The sequence below is a fragment of the Ananas comosus genome, linkage group 11 (genome assembly GCF_001540865.1).
Source record: "Ananas comosus cultivar F153 linkage group 11, ASM154086v1, whole genome shotgun sequence".
NCBI classification, from domain to species: domain Eukaryota; kingdom Viridiplantae; phylum Streptophyta; class Magnoliopsida; order Poales; family Bromeliaceae; genus Ananas; species Ananas comosus.
In genome coordinates, this window is record NC_033631.1 from 200,522 (window position 1) to 221,776 (window position 21,255).

The following is a 21,255-nucleotide window of genomic DNA, read 5'->3' on the forward strand; positions in this document are numbered from 1 at the left end:
TCAAAGACAATGAACGATTCACCGTCTTTTTGAGGAATCCCTAACGTGGCGCCCACGTGACGAGAGGAGGGTTAGTTTCACAAATAAAAATTTCACAGGATTAGTTTGGCAAATACGAAATTTTACAGGGTTATTTTCGAAAAAAGTCCCTAAGTAACCGTAAAATGTTATGGACGCATGAATATATATTTCCGGCTAAAATACAATTTATTTTTTAAAATCCCTGTTTTTTTTTTATATATATTTTATCTCTTCTAAATTTTAAAAATATTTTCAGAGTATTTAAGATCTTAATGGAGAGGGCGAAATGATAAAATTATTTTAACAATTTTTTTAAATGTATATTTTAATGGGTATCTTCGGTATAAATTATATGAAATAGACGGAATAATATATCAACTTAAAATTTTGAAAAAATAAAATATAAATTTTTGAAAGTCAAAGGAAAAGTGAGAGGCAGTATTTACAACAAAGTTTTCTGCATTTAAGCCATTCTTTTCTGTATATTTTTTTATCTTTTTTTTAAAATTTGACAATATTATATTTAGTTATTCAATTAATTTTTTAGACAAAATAAATCATCACTTATGTAGAATATGATATCCTACCAGATAGTAAATATCAAAATCTTTTTAGAAATAAAAATCAAGTTTCCTCTTATTACAATCATACTAAAAAATTCTTACTCTAAAAAATTATTCTTGCATAACTTATTTCAACTTTTAAATATGAGTAAAGCAAAATATATAAGTAATACTAATTTATCATTTTTATTTAAAAAAAAATTACTCATTCAACTTCTTTAGGATGCGTTTGTTTCACCAAAATCAATTACAGAATAATAATAATAATAAAAGAATTAATTCATTTCTCTCAAGCGCTTTCGCACCATTTGCTTCTATGAAACAACGAGTAGAATTAAAAAAACTTTACAACTAAATTCTAATTTATCCGAAAATTTATTTATTTTTTTGAGAGATAGATAGCACGCTACCGGTTTCATTTATTTTATTTAAAAATAAACTTAGCTAGAAATATGAATCAACTAGAATTCGAACTTAGATCTTATTGCAGGGATCATTAAAGCCAACCAGACAGGCAGACACCCAAGCAACTAGGCTACAGCAGACAGCATTGTTTGTATGAAATAGTCATCTAACATTGGGAGGACTTCAGCAGGCTTGCTGTATCAGAACAAACTGACCTTCCCCGAGAAATGTCGAGCTCGCAGAACTCACAACCGAGGGCGTTTGCATGGCCGCCGACATTGCCAGACCGGGCAAACTAATGTGTACAGTTCCACAGACTTGAAATGCAACGCCGCCTCAGTCGGCGTCAAATGCCGAGTCCACAGAACATGTGGTTCCACGAATAGCCAAACACACTAATAAACAGAATACTGGATCACAGCACAAGCAAAATATTCACTTCGCCAAGAACTTAGATTCAGTAACAAATATCATCTAATAAGCTATCATTGAGCACAAAGAACCACACAGAATCCTCTCAAATGAAAAAAAAAAAAAAGAAAAAGAAAAAGGGAAAACTCATAAACATCTACAATAAGGAACAAAACCATATGACACAATTTTATTTGACAACATAATGGGTGAAAAATAAAGAGAAGGCTGAAATAATGTTTGGAGAGCTTTCTACTGCAAACAAGTGTATTGGAACAAAACAAGGATTCCCCATAGGCGCCCATTTAAAATTAAGTAAAACGTAATGTAATCCTCGAGTCGTATAAAATGTTTTTGATAAACCGACGACGGCCTATCGACCATGAGAATTAGATGAGCCTCAATTCGTACTCGCCGGCCATTGTGATGTATCTCACCCACGGGAGGGCCTGGTATCCACTCTTCTCGATGATTTTAAGGTATCGAACCTGCGAAAGTTTAACCACATGAAACATTTTTGTATTATATATTGGTGCACTGCATACTATTATATTACAGTTTTTAGATTTCAGAGTACCTGAATGCCAGAAACGGTAAAATAAGGTATCTCAAACTTCACGCGGATCGGGGCTTTTTTCTCGGGGGTTGCTTCCTCTGCAGTTATACTGGGAAGACTAAATTCGGCCCGACACATGTACTCCTAAAAGAGGATTCAGAACTACATTAATATCATGAAGAATCATCACTTGCAGACAAAAGTGGACAAGTCGTTCTATACATTGTCAAGGGGAAAACGAAAGAAAAAAGAAACGAATGGTGAGATACCTTTCCGCCAGGAAAAGACTTAATTTTCCAGACCAATGCATCATGCTCGGGAGCATATGCAGCAGAACCCATGGAAGTTCTTATATTAGGATGGGTAGCATCGGAAGGTACAGGCACCTCAATTTCCACATTTGTAGCAGTGCTGTTGGAGGAAGAATAAATTAATAATATTGAATATAAATGGTTGAACGTTTTGTGGCAAAGACCCGGACCTTCTTTCCTTGAACTGGCTTCTTGCCTTCACCATGAGCTCTATGCGGCTTCTCGAGTGTTTCTCAACTTGAGCTTCTACCCAGATTAAAGGTTTCACCTGAAGAAGGTCGGAAGAAAAGATGAAATAAGCCAAAAGAAACTCAATAAACACAGAGGGTTTTACATTTATTTAAATATGCAGCGTAAAGTGCAGTTTCTTACAAAAAAATACCATCACATTAAGATGGTGAGTCATCAAATTCATGAGGAAACTTAGTGTTGTATTACAAAAGTACTTTCCTGTTGATTACCATAAGTAGAAGGGACAAGAGTTAATACATTAAGCTTTTGAGAGATATAGATGAAAATTCACATTTTACAGGGATAGATATATATGTAAATAGATGGTTTTGCAGTGCTATATATGTAAATATCTGAAGTAAATGTAAGAGCCCCTAAAACTTTCCAAAATCACTGAATAAATAAATGCCAGGTAACCTGAGTACTGAGTCTGTAGGTCATCAGATCGAAAGATCCATCTGGTGGTATGAAGGATATGGTCCTGTCGTTCTCAAATCTCGCCAGACGCACACACCTTCAAGGAAAGTAAGCAGTTAAATCTCAAGCCTAGAATACAAGAAATAGGAAGAAAACAAGTTTCAAGGAGGAATACTACTTACTGATGGAACTTAATATCATCGAGATCAATAGCTTTTCCCTTTGTTGCTCGCCCTTGGGCTTCCAGAAGAACCCTATCATTCAGCCCAAGTTTACACTCAGGCATTCCACTGCATAAAAAGCAAATAATTAGCTATTTCGTTTCGTAAAGAATTCTTTTGAGCAGAAACAGTGCTTGTCAAGACAACCAATGTAAGGAAATACCTCAAATTTATAAAAATTCATTTGCCACATTGTTGATGCTGATTGTACCAAAACAAAAACACGAAGGAACATGCTATCTAGCAGATATCGAGGTAATACATATAAAGGATAAACATGAAATAGGAACCAGACGAATGATCAATATTTAGCATATGATCTTCCATGGTTAAGGGAAAACATGATTCATTAGAATCCAGGTCGACCTGTTTGAATCATTCTGGGATGAACTGAACTACTGAAGCCCTGCTTTAAATAATCACTGGTAGGAATCTTTTTTCAAAAAGTGTAGTTTGCATCCTAATGACTTACACTGATTGATCGCTTTTCAGAAGGGGTTTCTCAGTTACTAGTGGAGAAAAAATGGTCATAAAACACATATTTGAGAATTGATAACATATTCGGGTGTTTCGAACATCTACTGCACACAACATTTTAATAAGCATTACTAGCTTAGAATCTCCGTCAGTTTTTGTAGTACTTAATCCTTCCATTTACAACTTCTCTCACTATCTCCGGAGTTAGTTGAGTTCTCCAGGCAAAGCCATGGCTTAGAAGCCAGACTTCCTCATAGGGTTAAGTGGTAGACCAGACACCTAAGAATTTGCCTAGGAACAAGAAGAAACACAAACTTGAATGATACTTCAATTGTATATGTGAAAAAAGTCTCACTAGTAATTAGTTTTTAAAAAAAAAGGAAAAAAAAAAAAACCAACAAAGGTGGTGTTTCATTGCACATGAAAGAGACTCAAAATACAAAAATAGTTTTCGGGGTAGAAAAGGATCTTCCCACCTGTTTGGTTCCATGTAAAATACTACTTGGTCGAACAAATTCTACATATCTTAGGGAAAACATCTGTTCTGGTATTTCAGATTTTATCTAAAGAGAACACGAACTGAAAACTAAAAGCACATTTTTTCCCTTTGCTCTCTCTCACTACAATAAACATTCACAAAGTAAGCATATTCAGAGAGAAGAGAGACAGAATAATCATACATAAGCACTGAATACAATAGCAAACTAGCAATATAACACGAAAGTGTTTAGAAGGTGAAATTATAGTACCCATAGAAACAAAGAAAGGCAGCACATGAATAAAAATTCTACATAAGAGACTTGAGACTATTCAAACCTAACATATCAAGAGTCGCAACCCTCAAATGCGCCTCGCTGCACCTTGGGTATATCAAGGTACAGGGGCTTGCATTTCATGCCATGGTAAGGCTTGCATTTCATGCCTGCGCACGCACCTCAGGCACACCTTTTCGGATATAGTCGACAACCTTACAGTTTTGTGAACACACGTTATTGAGTTAAATCAAAATTAAGATGCCAAACATTAAATGTTAATTTCAATTTATTGAGCCATTCATTGCTTAAGGACATTCAAAGGTTACACAAGCTTGAAAGACGATCTATGAGACATTATTTCCATAGTATAATGTCTTCATGAATAATCATGCAACTTGGAGCCCATCGGAAGGTCTAACGATGAGGAAACAAACCCTTAGCTACAAAGGTGCTTTGTTGTTTACAGATGGAAAAGTTAGCAATCCATAAGCGTTTTAAAGGAGGTTGGACAGAAACTAAAAGTTGGTAGCTTCTTCCAGTTCTAGATAATATTAAAAAGAGAAAGAAGGAAATACCTCAAATATGTCCTCATTTTTAATGCCCCGACTACATCTGAGCGGATAATCTGTCCATTGCTGTTAACAAGAATGTTAACACTTTCCACCACATCCAAGAACACCTGATAGAAAAAGAATTGACATCAGTAACTAGTTTCATATGATGAATGCTAATCTTCGGCAGTCCCCAAGGACCTCAACAAAAGATAAGTAAAACCTACTTCATTTTTCTTGTACCGAATCCCTTCACTGCGCCATGACACAGCATTTGTTACAGCCATCGGAGGCCTCTGTGTTACTTCCATCCTGTACGCATCTGTCTTAATGAACTCACTGAGAATCTTAGCTTCTGTATATTGCGGGTACCCAAAGTCCATCATTTCATCCAGCAACTCATACTGCCCATATCATTACAACATATGACTAAATCCATATCTAAACATATCAAAATGTGAGAAAAGAATCAACCAAAGAAAATTTGAAGATCTTGTCCTTACCACAACAACAAAATTATCTCTTAAAGATTCCTCTTCCAACTCCTCGAAATAATGCTTAAAGACCTGCATAGCTACCAAATCTCTTACAAACAAGCTTACAATGGCTAATGCTTAATACTGAATAAAGAAAACTGAAATCAACATCTGCAACAGTAATTAATCGCTAATATTGCTACTTACATCGACGACTCGGTGCAGAAATAGAAGAATACTAGCAGCATTGCAGTTCTGCCTTGCGGCAGTCATCAGGAACACATTATTGTGCTGTATGAACATGTAGGTCACCCCATTATCGTATACCACCGGTGAGTGCGACTCTGGATCAGCCTGACCACAAGATCTCAGTGTAAATTGTAATGTTTTGAAGTGAACAAATTGAATGGCATTGAAAATGGTAAACTCTTATGACCTTCCATTCAGAAATCTATTGACATGATGATTTTTCTGTTCCTCGTGTTGGTTATTTACATCGAGACTTGTCACTTCACTTTGATACATACAAAGAAGCATCTTAACTAAGGATTTAAGTGTCGTGGCATGGGATCGTGCCAAAAACTTGTCAACACGGTACGGCATGGGTCACAAAAAATACATGTGTGCCGACACATAATGACATGAAATATTTATTTTTTAAGCAACATAATTTTCTAATTGCTTATTATGTATCTTTATCAAATCTTTTGAACTTTATTGAGAAAATTACTCACTAATTTAAAACAAAGAAAATTTTGAGTTGTGCTATCGGCATAAGAGTTGTATCATGCTGCTATCTTATTGGCATGATATGACGCAGTGGATACGAGCCATGCCGATAGACACTTAAATCCTTGGTCTTTACATTAGCACCTATATACACTCTACGAATGTGCCTTTTGGAAATAACTGTTCACAATAAAGTTCGTGCCTTTGGTGGCAACCATATATAATTATTCGCCTGTTTAAATGTCTGAACAAGTTATCCAGTGATAACTTACACCCTGTTAGGATTCTGTTCTATCATTGAAATTTACGATCTTGCTTTAGTCCATTTCAAGTTGATTCCTCTTATGCCGAGAAATTAACTTAAGTAGCCGCATATACTACTGTAACAATTAGTGCATTGCTCTTGAGTAAACAAAAGATATGAGCTAAGCAAGATGTTCATGCATCCAAACAGCGCCTAACACAGATCCTTTTTATTATACCCTATGAAACCCTAAAGAGGGTGCTCTACACGCCAATCCGTTTTCCAACAAAAGATCTAGTTTATTCAGATTAGTCACCGCAACAACCCTAATTTCAACCAAAAACAGATCTAAAAGAAGAGGAAACTCGGATCCTAAATCCGATCCTAGGGATCTGATATTCTACCTCCTTTTCGATGAGCTTGGTGAAGAAGCGCTCCGCTTGCACGGCGGAGACGTCCCCGCGGTAGTCGCGCCACACGAGGACGCGGCCCTTGATGTCGAGGAGGAAGAGGGCGGAGACGGCGCCCGCCATGGGCGACGGATCGGAGGTCGCTGCTACCTTGTACGAGGATCAGAACGAGGAACTGGATCTGGATCCGGCGAAGGAGCTCCCCATTGGTTGAAGAAGCCCGCTCGATTGCTGCTTCTTCGGCAAGCGCTTCTCTCCCCAAAAGTCCGCCGCCGCCGCCGCCGCCGCCGCCGCCGCTGCTTATGCTTCTCTCCGAAGCAGTTGAGATTAGGGATTGGGGGATCGAGATGGAGATGGAGATGGAGATGGAGATCGAGGGAGAGGGAGAGGGCGAGAGTTGGGATCTACGGAGTGAGGAGGAGGAGGAGGAAGAGGAGGATGGGTGTCCCAAGAGTAATTGCAAATTGCGATCGCAAAATGGATCCTTCGGAACGTAAAACGGATCCGCTAAGGCCAATTTGCATAAAACGGATCCTAAAAGCCCTGTTAGGATAAAAGGGCCCATTTGCATAAAAAATCCACAAATTTTAAGTTTCTGCAAAATTAGGCAGTATTTTTTAATTTTGCAGACTCGAATCGTATTTTCAATAAACTGACTAAAATACTTTTACAATCTTTTCTCTCTCTTTTTTTTTTTTCTCTCAGAAGAAAGAGGCGGAGGCGGAGGTGGAGGCGGAAACGGCCGCCTAGCCTCTGCCTCTCACGCCCCCGTTATATTTTGATTCCATAGTTTTACATATAAATTAATTATTTCATAATTGAGTTGATCTTTATATTTAGGTTGGACTAAAAATCAAATAATACAAATTTATATTATATACATTTATAATTATTAATTTATATATATATAAGTATAAAATATATATATTGGAGCTGTTATCGAGCCAAATGCGAGCGAGTTGACCCTAACTTGTGTTTGATTTATTTATTAAATGAACTGAAAATTTCAGCTCGTGCTTGGGTTATTAAATGAACAATTCGATCTCGACCTCATTTCGAGCCGAACACGAGTTGGCTCGCGATCAGCGACGAGGATTGCCACCCCTACTTATTTCTACATTTTTAAACTTTACCCAGGACCAAACTGTGTAATAACAAATTTCAAGGGGATCTAAATGCAAATTTCCTTTCCTCTTTAACCCTACTTTCTGTCTCCCCTACTCTTCCCTGTTCGTTCTTCTTCTTCAGAGCGTAAAAACCAATTATTCCTTCATTACCGGATTACTTCTATCTCTCTCTCTCTTTTTTTTTTAATCTTTTTTCCAATTTTTACTTTAAAAATCGCGTCTCGGTCGAGGATGACGAAGGCGATCTCGGAGTTGGACGACGAGGCCGTGCGCAGCATGTCCGTCGGCGCCGTCTTCACCGACTACGTCAGTCTGCAAACTTCTCACAATTTCTTGAACTGCCGTCTGTCAACTTCTCGAAAACTGCTTTTCTTGGGAGATCGATTTTGCGGTGAAAGTCAATCAAGACCATGAATATGTTGCTCGACAAATCTCTTCGTTTGTTTACTCAAGAGTAGTTACTATTATTGGCCTAATTTGTTATAATTTTGGTGTCTAAATGCACTTGATTTTGTGTTTTGGCAATCCAAATTACTTGTTCGGAATAAGATAAATCGTCTCGTAAGTATGCTATTCTACTAGGTTATGGATAGCAAGATTTTTGAAGAAGCAAAAAATCAAATTCCTTATTTACAATCATGATTGATAGGATTTTTTAGTGGATTGAGGGAAAAATCCTGTTCAAAAAATGATGAATGCTTAGGAAACTACATATTCGAGAATGTTTGTGTAGTTGAGACTGGAATTGAGAGATCGGCGTGCGGTGTCGCCAGGAAATAGTAAACGGAAGCTGTAGTTTTTACAACTTAGGAGTGTCGACTTTTTTTAAGTATTGATGGGAAGAGTCATCTAAGGTAATTTGAACATGTCCGAACGAGACGAGATGCTGCACCAATACCAAGAAAATGGTTCGATTTCGATTGAATATGAATACAGGAAGAGGATGGGGGGTAATAAATGAGTTGACGTGGTTGGGCCTCTTGCCGCAGCTCGACTAGCTTTGCTTTACCCTCCGGATGTTTTGTGTCGTGCTATATCTGATGAAACCGTGCTCTTAGAGCTAGCCGACTCATCATGGTAGCTTAAGAGAATCGGAAAGAGAATAAAGACTCGGCAAACTCAATGGCACTAGGCTTATTGGCCTTGCTCGTACAAACGATACTCGACCCAGTAGCACCACCCGCAGCTCTTTAACGCTTGCTCCGAATGGCAGCTTGCACACAAAGCGCAAATTGCATTTTTGCGGAAGCTATCGATGCGAGAAGTAGCATGCGAAAGCCGACCCCTTCGCACTATTGCAGGTGCAAGAGAGGGGCGAGATAGGCTCTATTTGCAAATACGTATCATGAGATAGTCTCAAGCCTTATCTTCTGTAGTATTATTGCCTTGAAATTTACTTTATCTATGTTACTCCTTATTTAGCTGTCACCAAGTTTAGTTATTCTCGGACTTGTTTTAACCCATTATAGGTGGGAAAAATAAGTTCTCTTGACTTTCATCGTAAAGAAGATCTATTAATCACCGCGAGCGAAGATGACTCAATACGCCTTTATGATATTTCAAGTGCAACGTAAGTATGATCTACATTATTACCTTACTCCCTTCTACATTATTTGTGACATATGTTATTATATCGGACGACATAACAAGTAAAATGAATGATGCCATATCTCCATGTCCATTGGATTTAATTTTAAGTATCTTGTATTCTTAATTAACTTATTTGTCAGGGCGAAACCTTTCATTTCTTGTCGAAGTTAAGTGGGAAATTCAAATCTATACATTGTGTCCTTCTATCAATCTTTTTAGTCCAATGAAGCTATTGCATTGTGATTACTTATAACCAAAGGTTATTTTCGATTATTTTCGTTTCTTTTATTCAAGCATTAAAGAGTTACATCCATCAATCTGTTACTCATTATCATTGTTTTTCTCGTATGTTATCATCAAGTGTAGTAGGATTTCAGTAATAGCGTCGGCTTATTGTCAAAACTATGGTATCAATTCGGAGTTTGAGGTCACCATTAATTTTGGGACGACCGACTTCTGTGTCTATTCTTTATTGGTCTTGCCATCTTCAAATCGTCGTCCTTAATTTGTTTTTCGTAATTAAAGAAAAGTACATTCTTTATAACTCAGTGACACCACAAAAAAAAAAAGAAAAGAAAAAGATGATGAAGAATACCATATTTCTGGTTTTTCACGTGGCATGTGCTACAAACAGTTACTTATAACTAGAACAACAGAAGGGGCATGTTTGGAAAGATAAGAGGATTTAATTTTAGTTGATAAAAGCATCTGTATTTAGTTTTAGTTTTAGTTTTTTTTTTTTTCCTTCTTCAGAAGGACTTAATGAGAATTCCTCTGATTTGTCTAGCACCTTTTATTCGAATTGCTGAGTTGCTCTTTCTTCAGGTTGCTGAAGACCACGTATCATAAGAAGCACGGTGCTGATCATGTATGCTTTACTCATCATCCGAGTTCCATCTTGTGTTCTTCGAGATACAACATAGATGCTACAAGCGGTACATCTTTTACTTGCTTATACTGATTAAATCTCTCTTTCTATATAGAAAATCATAGCTTAGATATCTCTCTACTGTTCTTCAACAGAATCATTGCGCTATCTTTCGATGTATGACAACCGATGCCTACGATACTTCAAGGGACATAAAGAAAGGTGGTGATTCTATTGTTGTTTAATATTTTTGTTGGTGAAGAGATCAATGTTGTACTTGTATTGTCCTAAAATGTTCCTTTAATTCCATATTTGCAGAATCGTTTCACTTTGCATGTCTCCTATCAATGATAGCTTCATGTCAGGATCACTTGACCATAGTGTTAGAATATGGGATCTTCGCGTAAATGCTTGCCAGGTTAGAGATCCAGTTCTTGTTATGCTGTTTTGTGTTTTGGAAATAGTCGCATTGTCGATTAGCAACAAGTGATTCTGCAATAAAGATAGTATTCGAATTGTCTGAACCAATTTCATGCTTATTGTTTTAGTCTCCAGGGTATTCTGCGATTACGTGGTAGGCCAACTGTTGCCTACGACCAACAAGGACTTGTTTTTGCCGTTGCAATGGAAGGCGGTGCCATTAAGTTGTTCGATTCCCGTTCATATGACAAGGTTGATATCTTTTTCAGTTGTAAAATGTTCCTTTGCAAGTTTATCTTTTTAGCCTCATCCACACTTATATTTGTATTAATATGCATTCAAATTTGGAATTTTCATTTATGCTCTTAAAAAACTTGGTTTCTAACATATATATATCCTTGTACTTTAAAAATTCTCTTTTCAAGAAACTTTTTTAATAGAAAACCAACATTTCACAATGAATTGGATGACTCCTCAACTTAAGATAATGATATTTTTGTAAGAATCTACATTTACAGGAGTTGTAAATGAAAATTCAGATTTTACAGGGTATGTGTATAAACAGATAAGATAATTTTGCAGGGAGGTAAGTAAAACACTTCGTTTATATTTACAGTTTTCATGTCCATATTTCAGGGCCCATTTGATACCTTTTTGGTCGGTGGAGATACAGCCGAAGTTTGTGATATAAAATTTAGCAATGACGGAAAATCTATGGTCCTGACAACAACGAACTACAATATATATGTTCTGGATGCGTACGGAGGGGAGAAGGTTAGTTCACTACTTGCAGTATTATCCACGAACTGAAATTTATGATATAAAAGTCTTCTTTGAAGCCTCTTTCAACTGTTCGGTTAGAAGATCAAATGAGTAGATAATAATTTGAATAGTAGTTCCATCAATACTGGCTTTGAATGATATGATCATTGGGAGAACAACTACATGAGGAAGCGTTTGAGAAGACATTTAAGTTATACTCGATGAAATGTTTTACAACAATATTTGGCCTACAGTAGCTTCCATGGCCAGAGAATTATTTTTCTACTGAAAGTTTCAAAAAACAAAATTTGTTCTTCTTAACATTGTCATATGAACCCGGTAAGTCTGACCAGAGCTATCATAATGTTCGTGCTGAAGTGTTACTAAAGAGCTACTGGAACAGTTGTCATAAAGCCAACTACTTAAAACAACTTATTTAGCGCAAATGCTTAATGCTTCATAGAATCACATTTACAGATCTCTTAACCACACAAAATCAACTTCATACTCAATAGCTTGTGTACAATTGAATTTCTTTGTGACAGATAAGTACAATAATTCAAAGAAAAGTAGTCTAGTACTCGAGTGCTTTTAGATGCAAAATAGTCTTTCCTAAATGATTATTTGGTTTGCCGATGGTTGATAGTGTTAAATGAAATTTGTCATGTTTCTTGTTTATGTACTTCTAAGTGCATATCTTGCCGTCATGAAAATAAATAATTTCTTCTCTAAGGGATAACATTATTATTTGGATACCATTCCCGTACACTTCATGAAAGCTATGCATAGTCCAAGTTTAAAATTTTGTTCCTGTATTCCTTCTCTATGCAGTGCCTCTGTACATAAACAAAATTGGATCAATGTACTTTAAATCCAGCTTGTTTTGCTTGTAGCATAGATGAATTCCTTATGCTTCTCATAATATTATTGATATTAGTCCTATTTAAGATCTTATATTTCTTTTCTCGTAATCCTCTATGTGTTGTCGTTTCAATTTTCTTTTGCATGTGAATCCTCACCATGCCTACTTTCCCATTGGTTTTAACAATTGAAGTTACTCACCTGAAATGGCCATTGATTTGTTTGGCATAACATACAGCGCTGCGTCTTTAGCCTGGAAACGTGTCCGAACGTAACCACTGAGGCTGCATTTACTCCTGACGGGCGGTATGTAGTGTCAGGTTGGATCCTACATCCTCGGCTTCTCTTTATTACTGTGTTTCATTATTTGGTGCAAATTATCAGTACTCAGCGAAATTATTATTCGCTTTTTTCTTCTTCTCAGGATCTGGCGATGGAACCTTGCATGCGTGGAACATCGGCACGAGAAATGAGGTATCCTTTGTTTCTGTTTTACTCTATATTTAAAAGTGCGACACGCATGCTGACAGCATGTCCTATTGCCAGGTAGCTAGCTGGAACAGTTACATCGGCCCCGTGACTTGCCTGAAATGGGCGCCCCGTCGCGCCATGTTCGCAACCGCATCAACCGCCCTCGCTTTCTGGATTCCTAACCAGGCCAACTCAAGCGAGGAGCGTGCGCCAGCTGAAACGGGAGTATGAGAATGGTAGGAGTTTCTTCTGCCGGTAAATACAGTTATGATACTTAGATCGTGTTTGGATGCATGCATATCTTATTCCGTTTTTTTCACTGGTATACGCAAGTAGTATGTATGTGGTATTTGATAGATGAGAAGTATGATCAAATATTTAGCTGAAAGATCTATCTTTTAATTAAGATGATTTTCTAGTTAGTTTCATGTGATCATGGATTCTAAATCCCCATTGGCTACCTCTTGCAATACTGCTATTATCAATACATATACTTGTTGGCTCAAAGGAGCCAGCATTCTGCCCTATGTTGGGAGGTCGGATTAGGTCGAATCATGTCTGAAATGATAGTTGGCGCTAATCGTTAATTCCAAAAATTTGAGCTGTTAAAAATATACAACTAATTCACTTAAAACATACGGATACAGTGCCTACGAATCTTGATTGCAACTTGGCCTAACCTGCCTCTCGTCTCTCGTCACTTCGAACATAACTCGGTCTAATCCGACATCATGGTATGACTCGTTTTTGTAAGGCCCATGACGTAGACCCGAATTAAATGGGAGAAAATTAGTATCACGGGGCTCAGAACTTTTTGTAAGGCCCATGACGTAGACCTGAATTAAATGGGAGGAAATTAATAATACTATGGGCTCGGCGTGACTCGAACTCAGGATTTTCTGCTCTAGTACGATGTGAAACAACCGCCGTACTCTAAAAGCCTTAGTTGTTAGAGAACAATGTTTATATATTTTTATACTTAACAACCGTGAGTTCTTTTAATTTATTTAATTTGAGTCATTTGATAATTCATTTAATTTGAGCTGTAGTTTCGTAATTTCTCACTTTAGTAAAATGTGGCTTAATCACTTTCATGTCCTGTGTTTTTATTTTTCTCTTTATGTTAAACCCTCTGTTAATTTTTTTGTTAAATCAGTGACAAAGTTAAAATTACAGGATACTAAATAAAAATTCAGTAAACTACATAGTACTAAAGTAATATTCGATAAACTATGAAGAGAATATCTGAAGTTTTTTATATATAAATTAACGAACAGTTAACGGAGGCATTGATGGAAGAGAGAAAAAAAATCACAGGATACTGAAATAATACACTTTAAATCATAGAATACGTAGTGATACTTGGAAGTTTATTCTAAATCAAATGAATTAACACACACGTCGAAAATTATAATATATTCTTAAGAATTAAACTATCGTGTGAAAAAGAGACCTTAGCTCGAGTAAATTTCACGCTAAATCTCTCTCTTATTTAATCTACATATTTGACTCATTCTTATTTGTTACTACATATAGATCCAAATGCAAATATTTAATTTGATACTTTTGAATTCAATTGCTGTACAACTTTAATAGTTGGAAAGTGGAGCCATGTCCAAATCAAATCAATTGTTTAAAAACCAGTTCGAATAGCGACCCAGAAGTGTTACTGAATTAAGGGTCACTGGTTTTAACCGGTGGGTCAATCACTGGTTGAACTAATGACGTCAGTATTGCATTATAGATATTTAATTATTATCTTTAATTTTATTATGTAGAAATATATTATTGTTATTATTGTTATTATTATTATAGTATCATACTTAATTATAAAATACTAATTTGTAAACTAAATTAACTAGATGTAAGTTTTCAAGTTTCACTTTTCATTAGACTAATATATGTTAATAGTAAAATAAAATCAACTAGGTTGGTTTTAAGCCATTAAATTTTGATATGATTTAATCAAAAAAACCTGACCGGTTTGATTAAAATCAGACTAATTCATCTGTTTGATTATTAAACTACCGACTCGAACGGTTCAGAGTAATTTTTTTTAACATATCCGGTTCAAAGGATTGAACCGAGCCGCTTTATAGAGTGAGACAAGGTTGAATTGATTGAACTTGCTGGTTTGATTCAATTTTTAAGCAAATCTTTTTGCAGCAGTTGGGAAGAATAATTTAAATCGAAAGGTAAAATTAATCTCCCTTCACCTTTAGAACGGAAAATATTTTTTCTTTTGCATTAGAATTTATCTCACCATCCCAAAATTTGTAATGCTCCTTCTTAATTGCATACATCCATACAAATTATTTATAGTTATAATATTTTGTATTATATTCAACCAAAGAAGATGTATTTAGTTATAGCTACTGTATTTTTAACTGCAGGCTCTTTTTTTTTTTTAGATTGAAAGGTAGCAAACTAGCCGCTTTGTTTATTTTTTTAGAAATGAATTCACCTAGAAATGTTAAGCAATTAGGCTTCGAACTTAATTAGAATCTCTGATGCTAATTAACCACCAAACCCTCAATCAACTGTGCTAGATATGTTTAATTACATTGATTTATAATTACGTCCAACTAAACGGCCTCTAAGTTGTGAATATGTAACTTCCAGAGTCTCACCAGGAATTAGAGAAGCATATTCTTATATGCTTAATTTCGCCGCAACTCATCTTTCCCAAATCCCAAGTAGTGGTAGGCGACCCAAAAGTATAATACTATAAAGGGAAAACTTCAAAAACCCCCCCTGTGGTTTCGTGCATTCTCACTTTGCTACCCTGTGGTTTAAAACGTATCAATTTACCCCCCTGTGGTTTCATTTTTATCTGTTCGGAAGCTTTTTCGTTAATATTTCGTTAAATTATATACAAAAAACTTCAGATAACCATCTATATTTATCAAATAGTCACTTTAGTATCATTTAACTTTAACTTTGTCACTGATTTTTAAAAAAAATAATAATAAAATTGATAACAAAAAAATAAAAACGAAACCACAGGGGGGCAAATTGATACGTTTTAAACCACAGGGTAGCAAAGTGAGAATGCACAAAACCACAGGGGGGGTTTTTGAAGTTTTCCCAATAAAAAAGTGTAGAGTTAGTCTCTTATACTATCTATTGTACCGAGGCTCTGATACTATAGTTCCGTTTTTAATTTTACGGTGTTTAAATCAACGATCCACACTGTTAAAACTGATTTAGGATATTTAAAATTTTTAGAAATAAAATTTTATATTTTTTCGACATAGTTTACTTTATGATCAAACAATTTTACAATTGTCAATTTTCAATGGCTACTATGACGAGTTTGGAGTTTAACGGTGTAGAAGAATCTAAATTTCTTCAAATTTTGATAGAAATTACTTTAAACTATCTAGATTAAGGTTAACATTCTTGATCTTGAATTTAAAAGTCCTATGCTCTAGTTTTAAAAATTATTCAATTTTCACCGTCCATTTTAACATAATTTATTTACTAAGTAAACGATGTCGAAAAAAACTAAAATTTTATTTCTAAAAATTTTATATATCCTAGATCATATTTAACGGTATGGATCGTTAATTTGAACACCCTAAGACCGGAACTCCGGTACTATAGATAGTATAGTAGCCTAATTCTTAAAGTATATAAGGGCATGTTTATTTCACTCAGAATAGTGGGAGGTGAAGTTATTTTTGACCGTAAATGTCTATTTTTGTTGTTTGGCTTGTCGTAAATTAAAGTTATACACTGAGAATAGTGTATAACTTTATTTCGTCTTCTATTTTTTTTTTTATTTTTTGAAACCTGAACTAAATCGAACCATGCCTTCCAATCCTAATGGGAGGAGCTCCACCTGCAGATCCATTCAAGAAACAAGAAATATAGAAAAGGAAATTAAAAAAAAAAAAAACACTAAAAGAACTTGAGATATGTGATTCTCAAATATCTTCAATTATTTTCATATAAAAAAGTTCCTAAATTCTATTTGAACCACATCTTGTTTAAATCCCTAATGTTCTCTCATAGTTTAAATTCCTATTAATTTTGACCGAAAAGGCCATGTCAACACCAACAAAGTCCTGAGTACTAATTCAAACAAAATCGCGCTTACTTGTTTCTGATTCTGTGAGTCTTAAGAAGATTTTAGCAGCTCATTTGTCTCGACGCCAAGAGGCCAGAAGCTCCAAAACAGGCAGCCAGTGCAAGTGTGTGAGATCGAGGTGATTGTAGGTATGGAGAACTGTAATGACCCGACCCACTAGCAACAATAACTCGTTGGGCCCAAACAACCGGTCTAAAATGCTTAAGTCTAGTTATTATTACTAGCATGTAGGTTTTATATACACTGATCGGAATCAGTATTCCATCCGATGTGGGATTATTGGGATGTTATAAGAACGATATTGAGGATGATAAGACCGGGCTTAATATGATAGACATGTGTATAGAAAGAGAGCGTAGGAATCAATTAAAGTGAGAAAATAGGAAAAGGTTTGGGACAAACGGCGCGACTAGCCCTAAAACTTAGGGTACATGCATGCAGGTGGAGCGCATGCTAGGGAGAGAACTTGGAAATAGCTGAGGGTGGTGGTGGTGGTGGTGGTGGAGGTGGTGGTGGTGGGGGTATCTGGACAGCAGGGGGTAAAGGGTTTTGGCTAGGATTTCCGACCGGTGAGGGCGGAGTAATTTTAGGTGGACGTGGTCCCACGATTTCGAGTAGCTGCGAGCGGAGCACCGCATCACTCCACCTGAAGCCTGAATTATATGATGATCTAGTCCAAGTTCTTGGAACGTTTCCTGCATGTGCACGGCAGCCATATTTTCATGAGAAAGAATGCATGTGTACAGAAAAGTAACATAACGGACCTTAAAAGTTTGTATTTATGTATCTTTTATCGTTGAAAAGTTACGAAAAATTGAGATTATTCGTTAAGATAATGAAAAAGATAGATTTTGAGTGTAGAGCCCTTTTCTGGTTGTAATCCATACAATCCATCATCCTAGTTTTAGACTAGCGTGGAAGTTATGATCTTTTGTTCAGGGTGCATGTTATAAGATTATTGTGAAACAACCGTTGTACTCTAAAAGTTTAAACGGTTAGAGAACGGTGTTTATGTAATTTTATATTTAACATTTAACAATTACAACCAAATGTCGTTGCAGAGATAGTATTGCTCGAAAGATAATAACTACAGAAGTAGTTGGACAGTTAATTATGTTTTATTGCATACTTGTCACGAAGAGATTTAATCAGCAAAATCTAGCCAAAACTATCACGCAAATAACAGATGAAAAAGTGTAATCGGACCAAAGTTCAGAAGATCCAACATGCTCTCAATAAGAAGTTATTGTATGTACGAATTAGATACTCATGCGAGCATAAAAGTACATCCTAAAAGGAACAAACATATAAATTCAAGTTTTTGAAGAGTTAAACCACTTACTCGCTGCCGCGACGATGCTCGGAGATGAGATTGACGAGAACAGAAAGATGAAGAATGTGGAGAGGGCAAACCTTGGTGTGAGTAGAGAAGCCATGAGAAAGGGTTAAAGAGAAAGATGTAGCAAAGAGGTGCAAACATTCTCATGAGGAGAGAGTGAGAGGCTTGATTTATAGTAGTAATAGATTAGCATTGACTAGATCCATTAAGAATAGAGATGCAAATGAATCTGGGTTGGTGGAGCTCTTGTTCTGATTTGTCCCGAAACGGACGGTAAGTGAGAACTAAAGATACAGAAAAATATAATTCGTCTCAAATCTGCCCCGATTTGCCAAGTGATTGAAGTAAGAGGCGAAAGACCTTTTTCTGCCATTAATCTGCCACGGTCCCCAAAAATTCGCTCCCGCCTCATTTTGCCCCGAATGGAGCGGTAAGTAGATGCCAAAAATAGGATTAAAAATAATTTGCCCCAATTATGTACTAATCCAATAAGAAATGGAGCAGCAGTTGGAGATCTCTCCCATCTTTGAATCCGCTCTGTTTGCATTCCTAATTAGAGATGCGGAAGCTGGGAATGATTAAAATAGCCCTCAATAATTAGGGCATACTTTTTCATAGTCAAATTTGCACGCTAAATTAAAGCAGGGAGGTACTAAAATCAAATTTTTCATTGGTCAAAAAAATGTCAGAGTCATCTGATATGTACTAATATAAGTTTTAAAAAAAATACAAAGAAAAAACATTTACCAAATATATATATATATATATATATATATATATATATATATATAGTAGGGCTAGAATACTTGTAAAAGTATCATGGGGGTGATACTTGTGTGTTTTTAGCCCTTGGATGGAGAGATGTGAGGTTGAGATGATGGTGGTAGGTGATCGATTACCGCCTTCATAAAGACGGTAATCGATTCACCGCCTTCAAGAAAAAATTATACCGTGACTCCTACATGGCAAAAGGAGGATTAGTTTGCCAATTATTTTTTTTTAGGATTATTTATCTAATTAGAGAATTTTGTAGACTTATTTTGAAAAAAAGGTCCGGCCGACAAAGGTGGGAGGTGTTCTTCGGAAAGGGCGTTTTTGAGCTTCATCCATGTATCGGGACAGGGCTTTGGTTAGGATTTACAGTTGGTGAGGGTGGACCATATTCCGGTGGACGTAATCCCCCTCCTTTCGAGTAGCTGCGAACGGCGCATCGCATCCTTCGACCTGAAGCTTGAATTACATGGTCTCGTCCAAGCTCTTGAAATGTTTAATTTCCTGCATGTATGCATGCATGCAATAGTCAAATTTATCTCAAAACTAAAGAATTGTGAGATTATTTGTTAAGGGCCTGTCCCATTCCTTGAAAAATACTTGACAAACTTTTTTCCATGTTGGAAAAAAAGTTTATCGATCTCTTAATTTCTTCTTTTCTTTTAATTTCTTCTCAATTTCTTTTATCTCTGTCAAACTTTTCACTATAATCACTTCCATCCCAACCCATCCCCCATCATCAATCCACGCCAGCGATGACGATGGTGGCGGCTCGCAAAAAAGAGATCTAGGGGATGGCTGGGGGGAGGGGGGGTGCTGTGTTTAGGTGATGTAAAGTTTTAGGGTTCAGGGTTTTTTACGGTTTAGGGTTTATAGTAGAGAGGCAAGGGCGGCGGCGGGCGGCGGGGAAGGGTGATGATGGCGGAAGGGATGGTGGATGGGGGGATGGTGGCGAAGAGATGGTGGGATGTGGGCTAAAAGAGATAGAGAAGAGAAATTGAGAGACATATATATATAGGAGAAATTGAGAGAGAATGAGAGAAGAGAAATTAAAAAACAAATAAAATAAATGAGAGATTAATTCTAACCATTTATCAAAATTGACGAATGATTAAAAATTTAGGAGCACAAGGACTGCTATACGCTTAATAAATAGTAGTCTTGCTCTACATATATACATATGCACAACAAAATCATATCCACCGTCTCCGCAAGCAAGATCTCTCTCTCTCTCTCTCTCTCTNAGTGAGTTTTAGAAAAAGAAAAAGAAAAAGAAAAAAAAAAAAAAAAATTGAATCCGGGATAAACCGAGGAAGCTTTTATCGTTTTTTGATAAAAGATTCCTTTTTTCTAAAAATACCTTTTCTCTAAAAGATCAAAGATAACAAACCAAGCTTTTTTATTATTATTATTAAAAAGTACATACGCGCAAATCAACTATTCTTTTTTTTTTTTAATTCTTGTCAAAAAGTAAAAATAAAGTATACAAATCAATCAACTTTTAAAACCATATATTTGTGAAAAATGTTTTATACCCACTCTAAAGTTGGAAATTTTTGAATTATATATATTATGAATGTTTGAGAAATATTACATATAAGACGCGTTTACGTTATCATCTTACTGTTACATCTCTTTCTCAAACGACGACACCTCTCTCTCTCTCTCTCTCTCTCCAGAATCCCAACGTTCCACACCCCCTCTCTCGTTTACTCGAGAGATACCGAGTATATGTAAGTGTATTACGGTATTCACATTTATCCGGGGAGTTGAAATACAAATAACGTGACGGGGGCGCCCCGGTAAAAAACATATTCCCTGGTCAGGAGATGAATAAAAAATAATAATAAAAAAGGAAAGCAAGCTCTTTGTGCTAGCTTTTTTCACATTATCTGCTCAAAAAAAAGAGCTCCTTCTATAAATAACTAGTAACTAACTCGCGCGTGTAGTATCACGAACACTTATACAAAAGCATAATATAAAGAATTGATCAATTTTGTTATTATTAATATATGCTTTTAAAATTTTAACTTTAAATAATTAATATTAAAAGAGTTTACATATAAATTGATATATAATACATGTTCCTAAACATTTTAGAAGTTATTATCAACTCTCTTAGTTGAACCTTTGTCTCTACTCTCTGAGACTCAACTCATTTGAATACGCTCAGCC

General features: G+C 36.0%; 2 protein-coding genes across 2 annotated transcripts; one reads left to right on the forward strand and one right to left on the reverse strand.

Annotated features, from left to right (window-relative positions):
* LOC109717620 (AP-1 complex subunit mu-2) lies at window positions 1,441–7,206 on the reverse strand. Its single transcript, XM_020243479.1, has 11 exons — window positions 6,773–7,206; window positions 5,603–5,749; window positions 5,423–5,485; window positions 5,147–5,323; window positions 4,944–5,047; window positions 3,098–3,205; window positions 2,916–3,012; window positions 2,438–2,535; window positions 2,226–2,367; window positions 1,978–2,100; window positions 1,441–1,888 (listed from the first exon to the last, which is right to left on the reverse strand). Exons 1-11 carry the CDS (start codon window positions 6,899–6,901, stop codon window positions 1,790–1,792), a joined length of 1,287 nt encoding a protein of 428 aa, XP_020099068.1. The 5' UTR covers window positions 6,902–7,206; the 3' UTR covers window positions 1,441–1,789.
* Window positions 8,003–13,310, forward strand: LOC109717776 (WD repeat-containing protein 82-B). Its single transcript, XM_020243676.1, has 10 exons — window positions 8,003–8,211; window positions 9,375–9,475; window positions 10,321–10,430; window positions 10,519–10,585; window positions 10,682–10,781; window positions 10,919–11,035; window positions 11,420–11,557; window positions 12,645–12,726; window positions 12,831–12,880; window positions 12,953–13,310. The coding sequence occupies exons 1-10, from the start codon at window positions 8,137–8,139 to the stop codon at window positions 13,106–13,108; spliced, it is 996 nt and encodes a 331-aa protein (XP_020099265.1). The 5' UTR covers window positions 8,003–8,136; the 3' UTR covers window positions 13,109–13,310.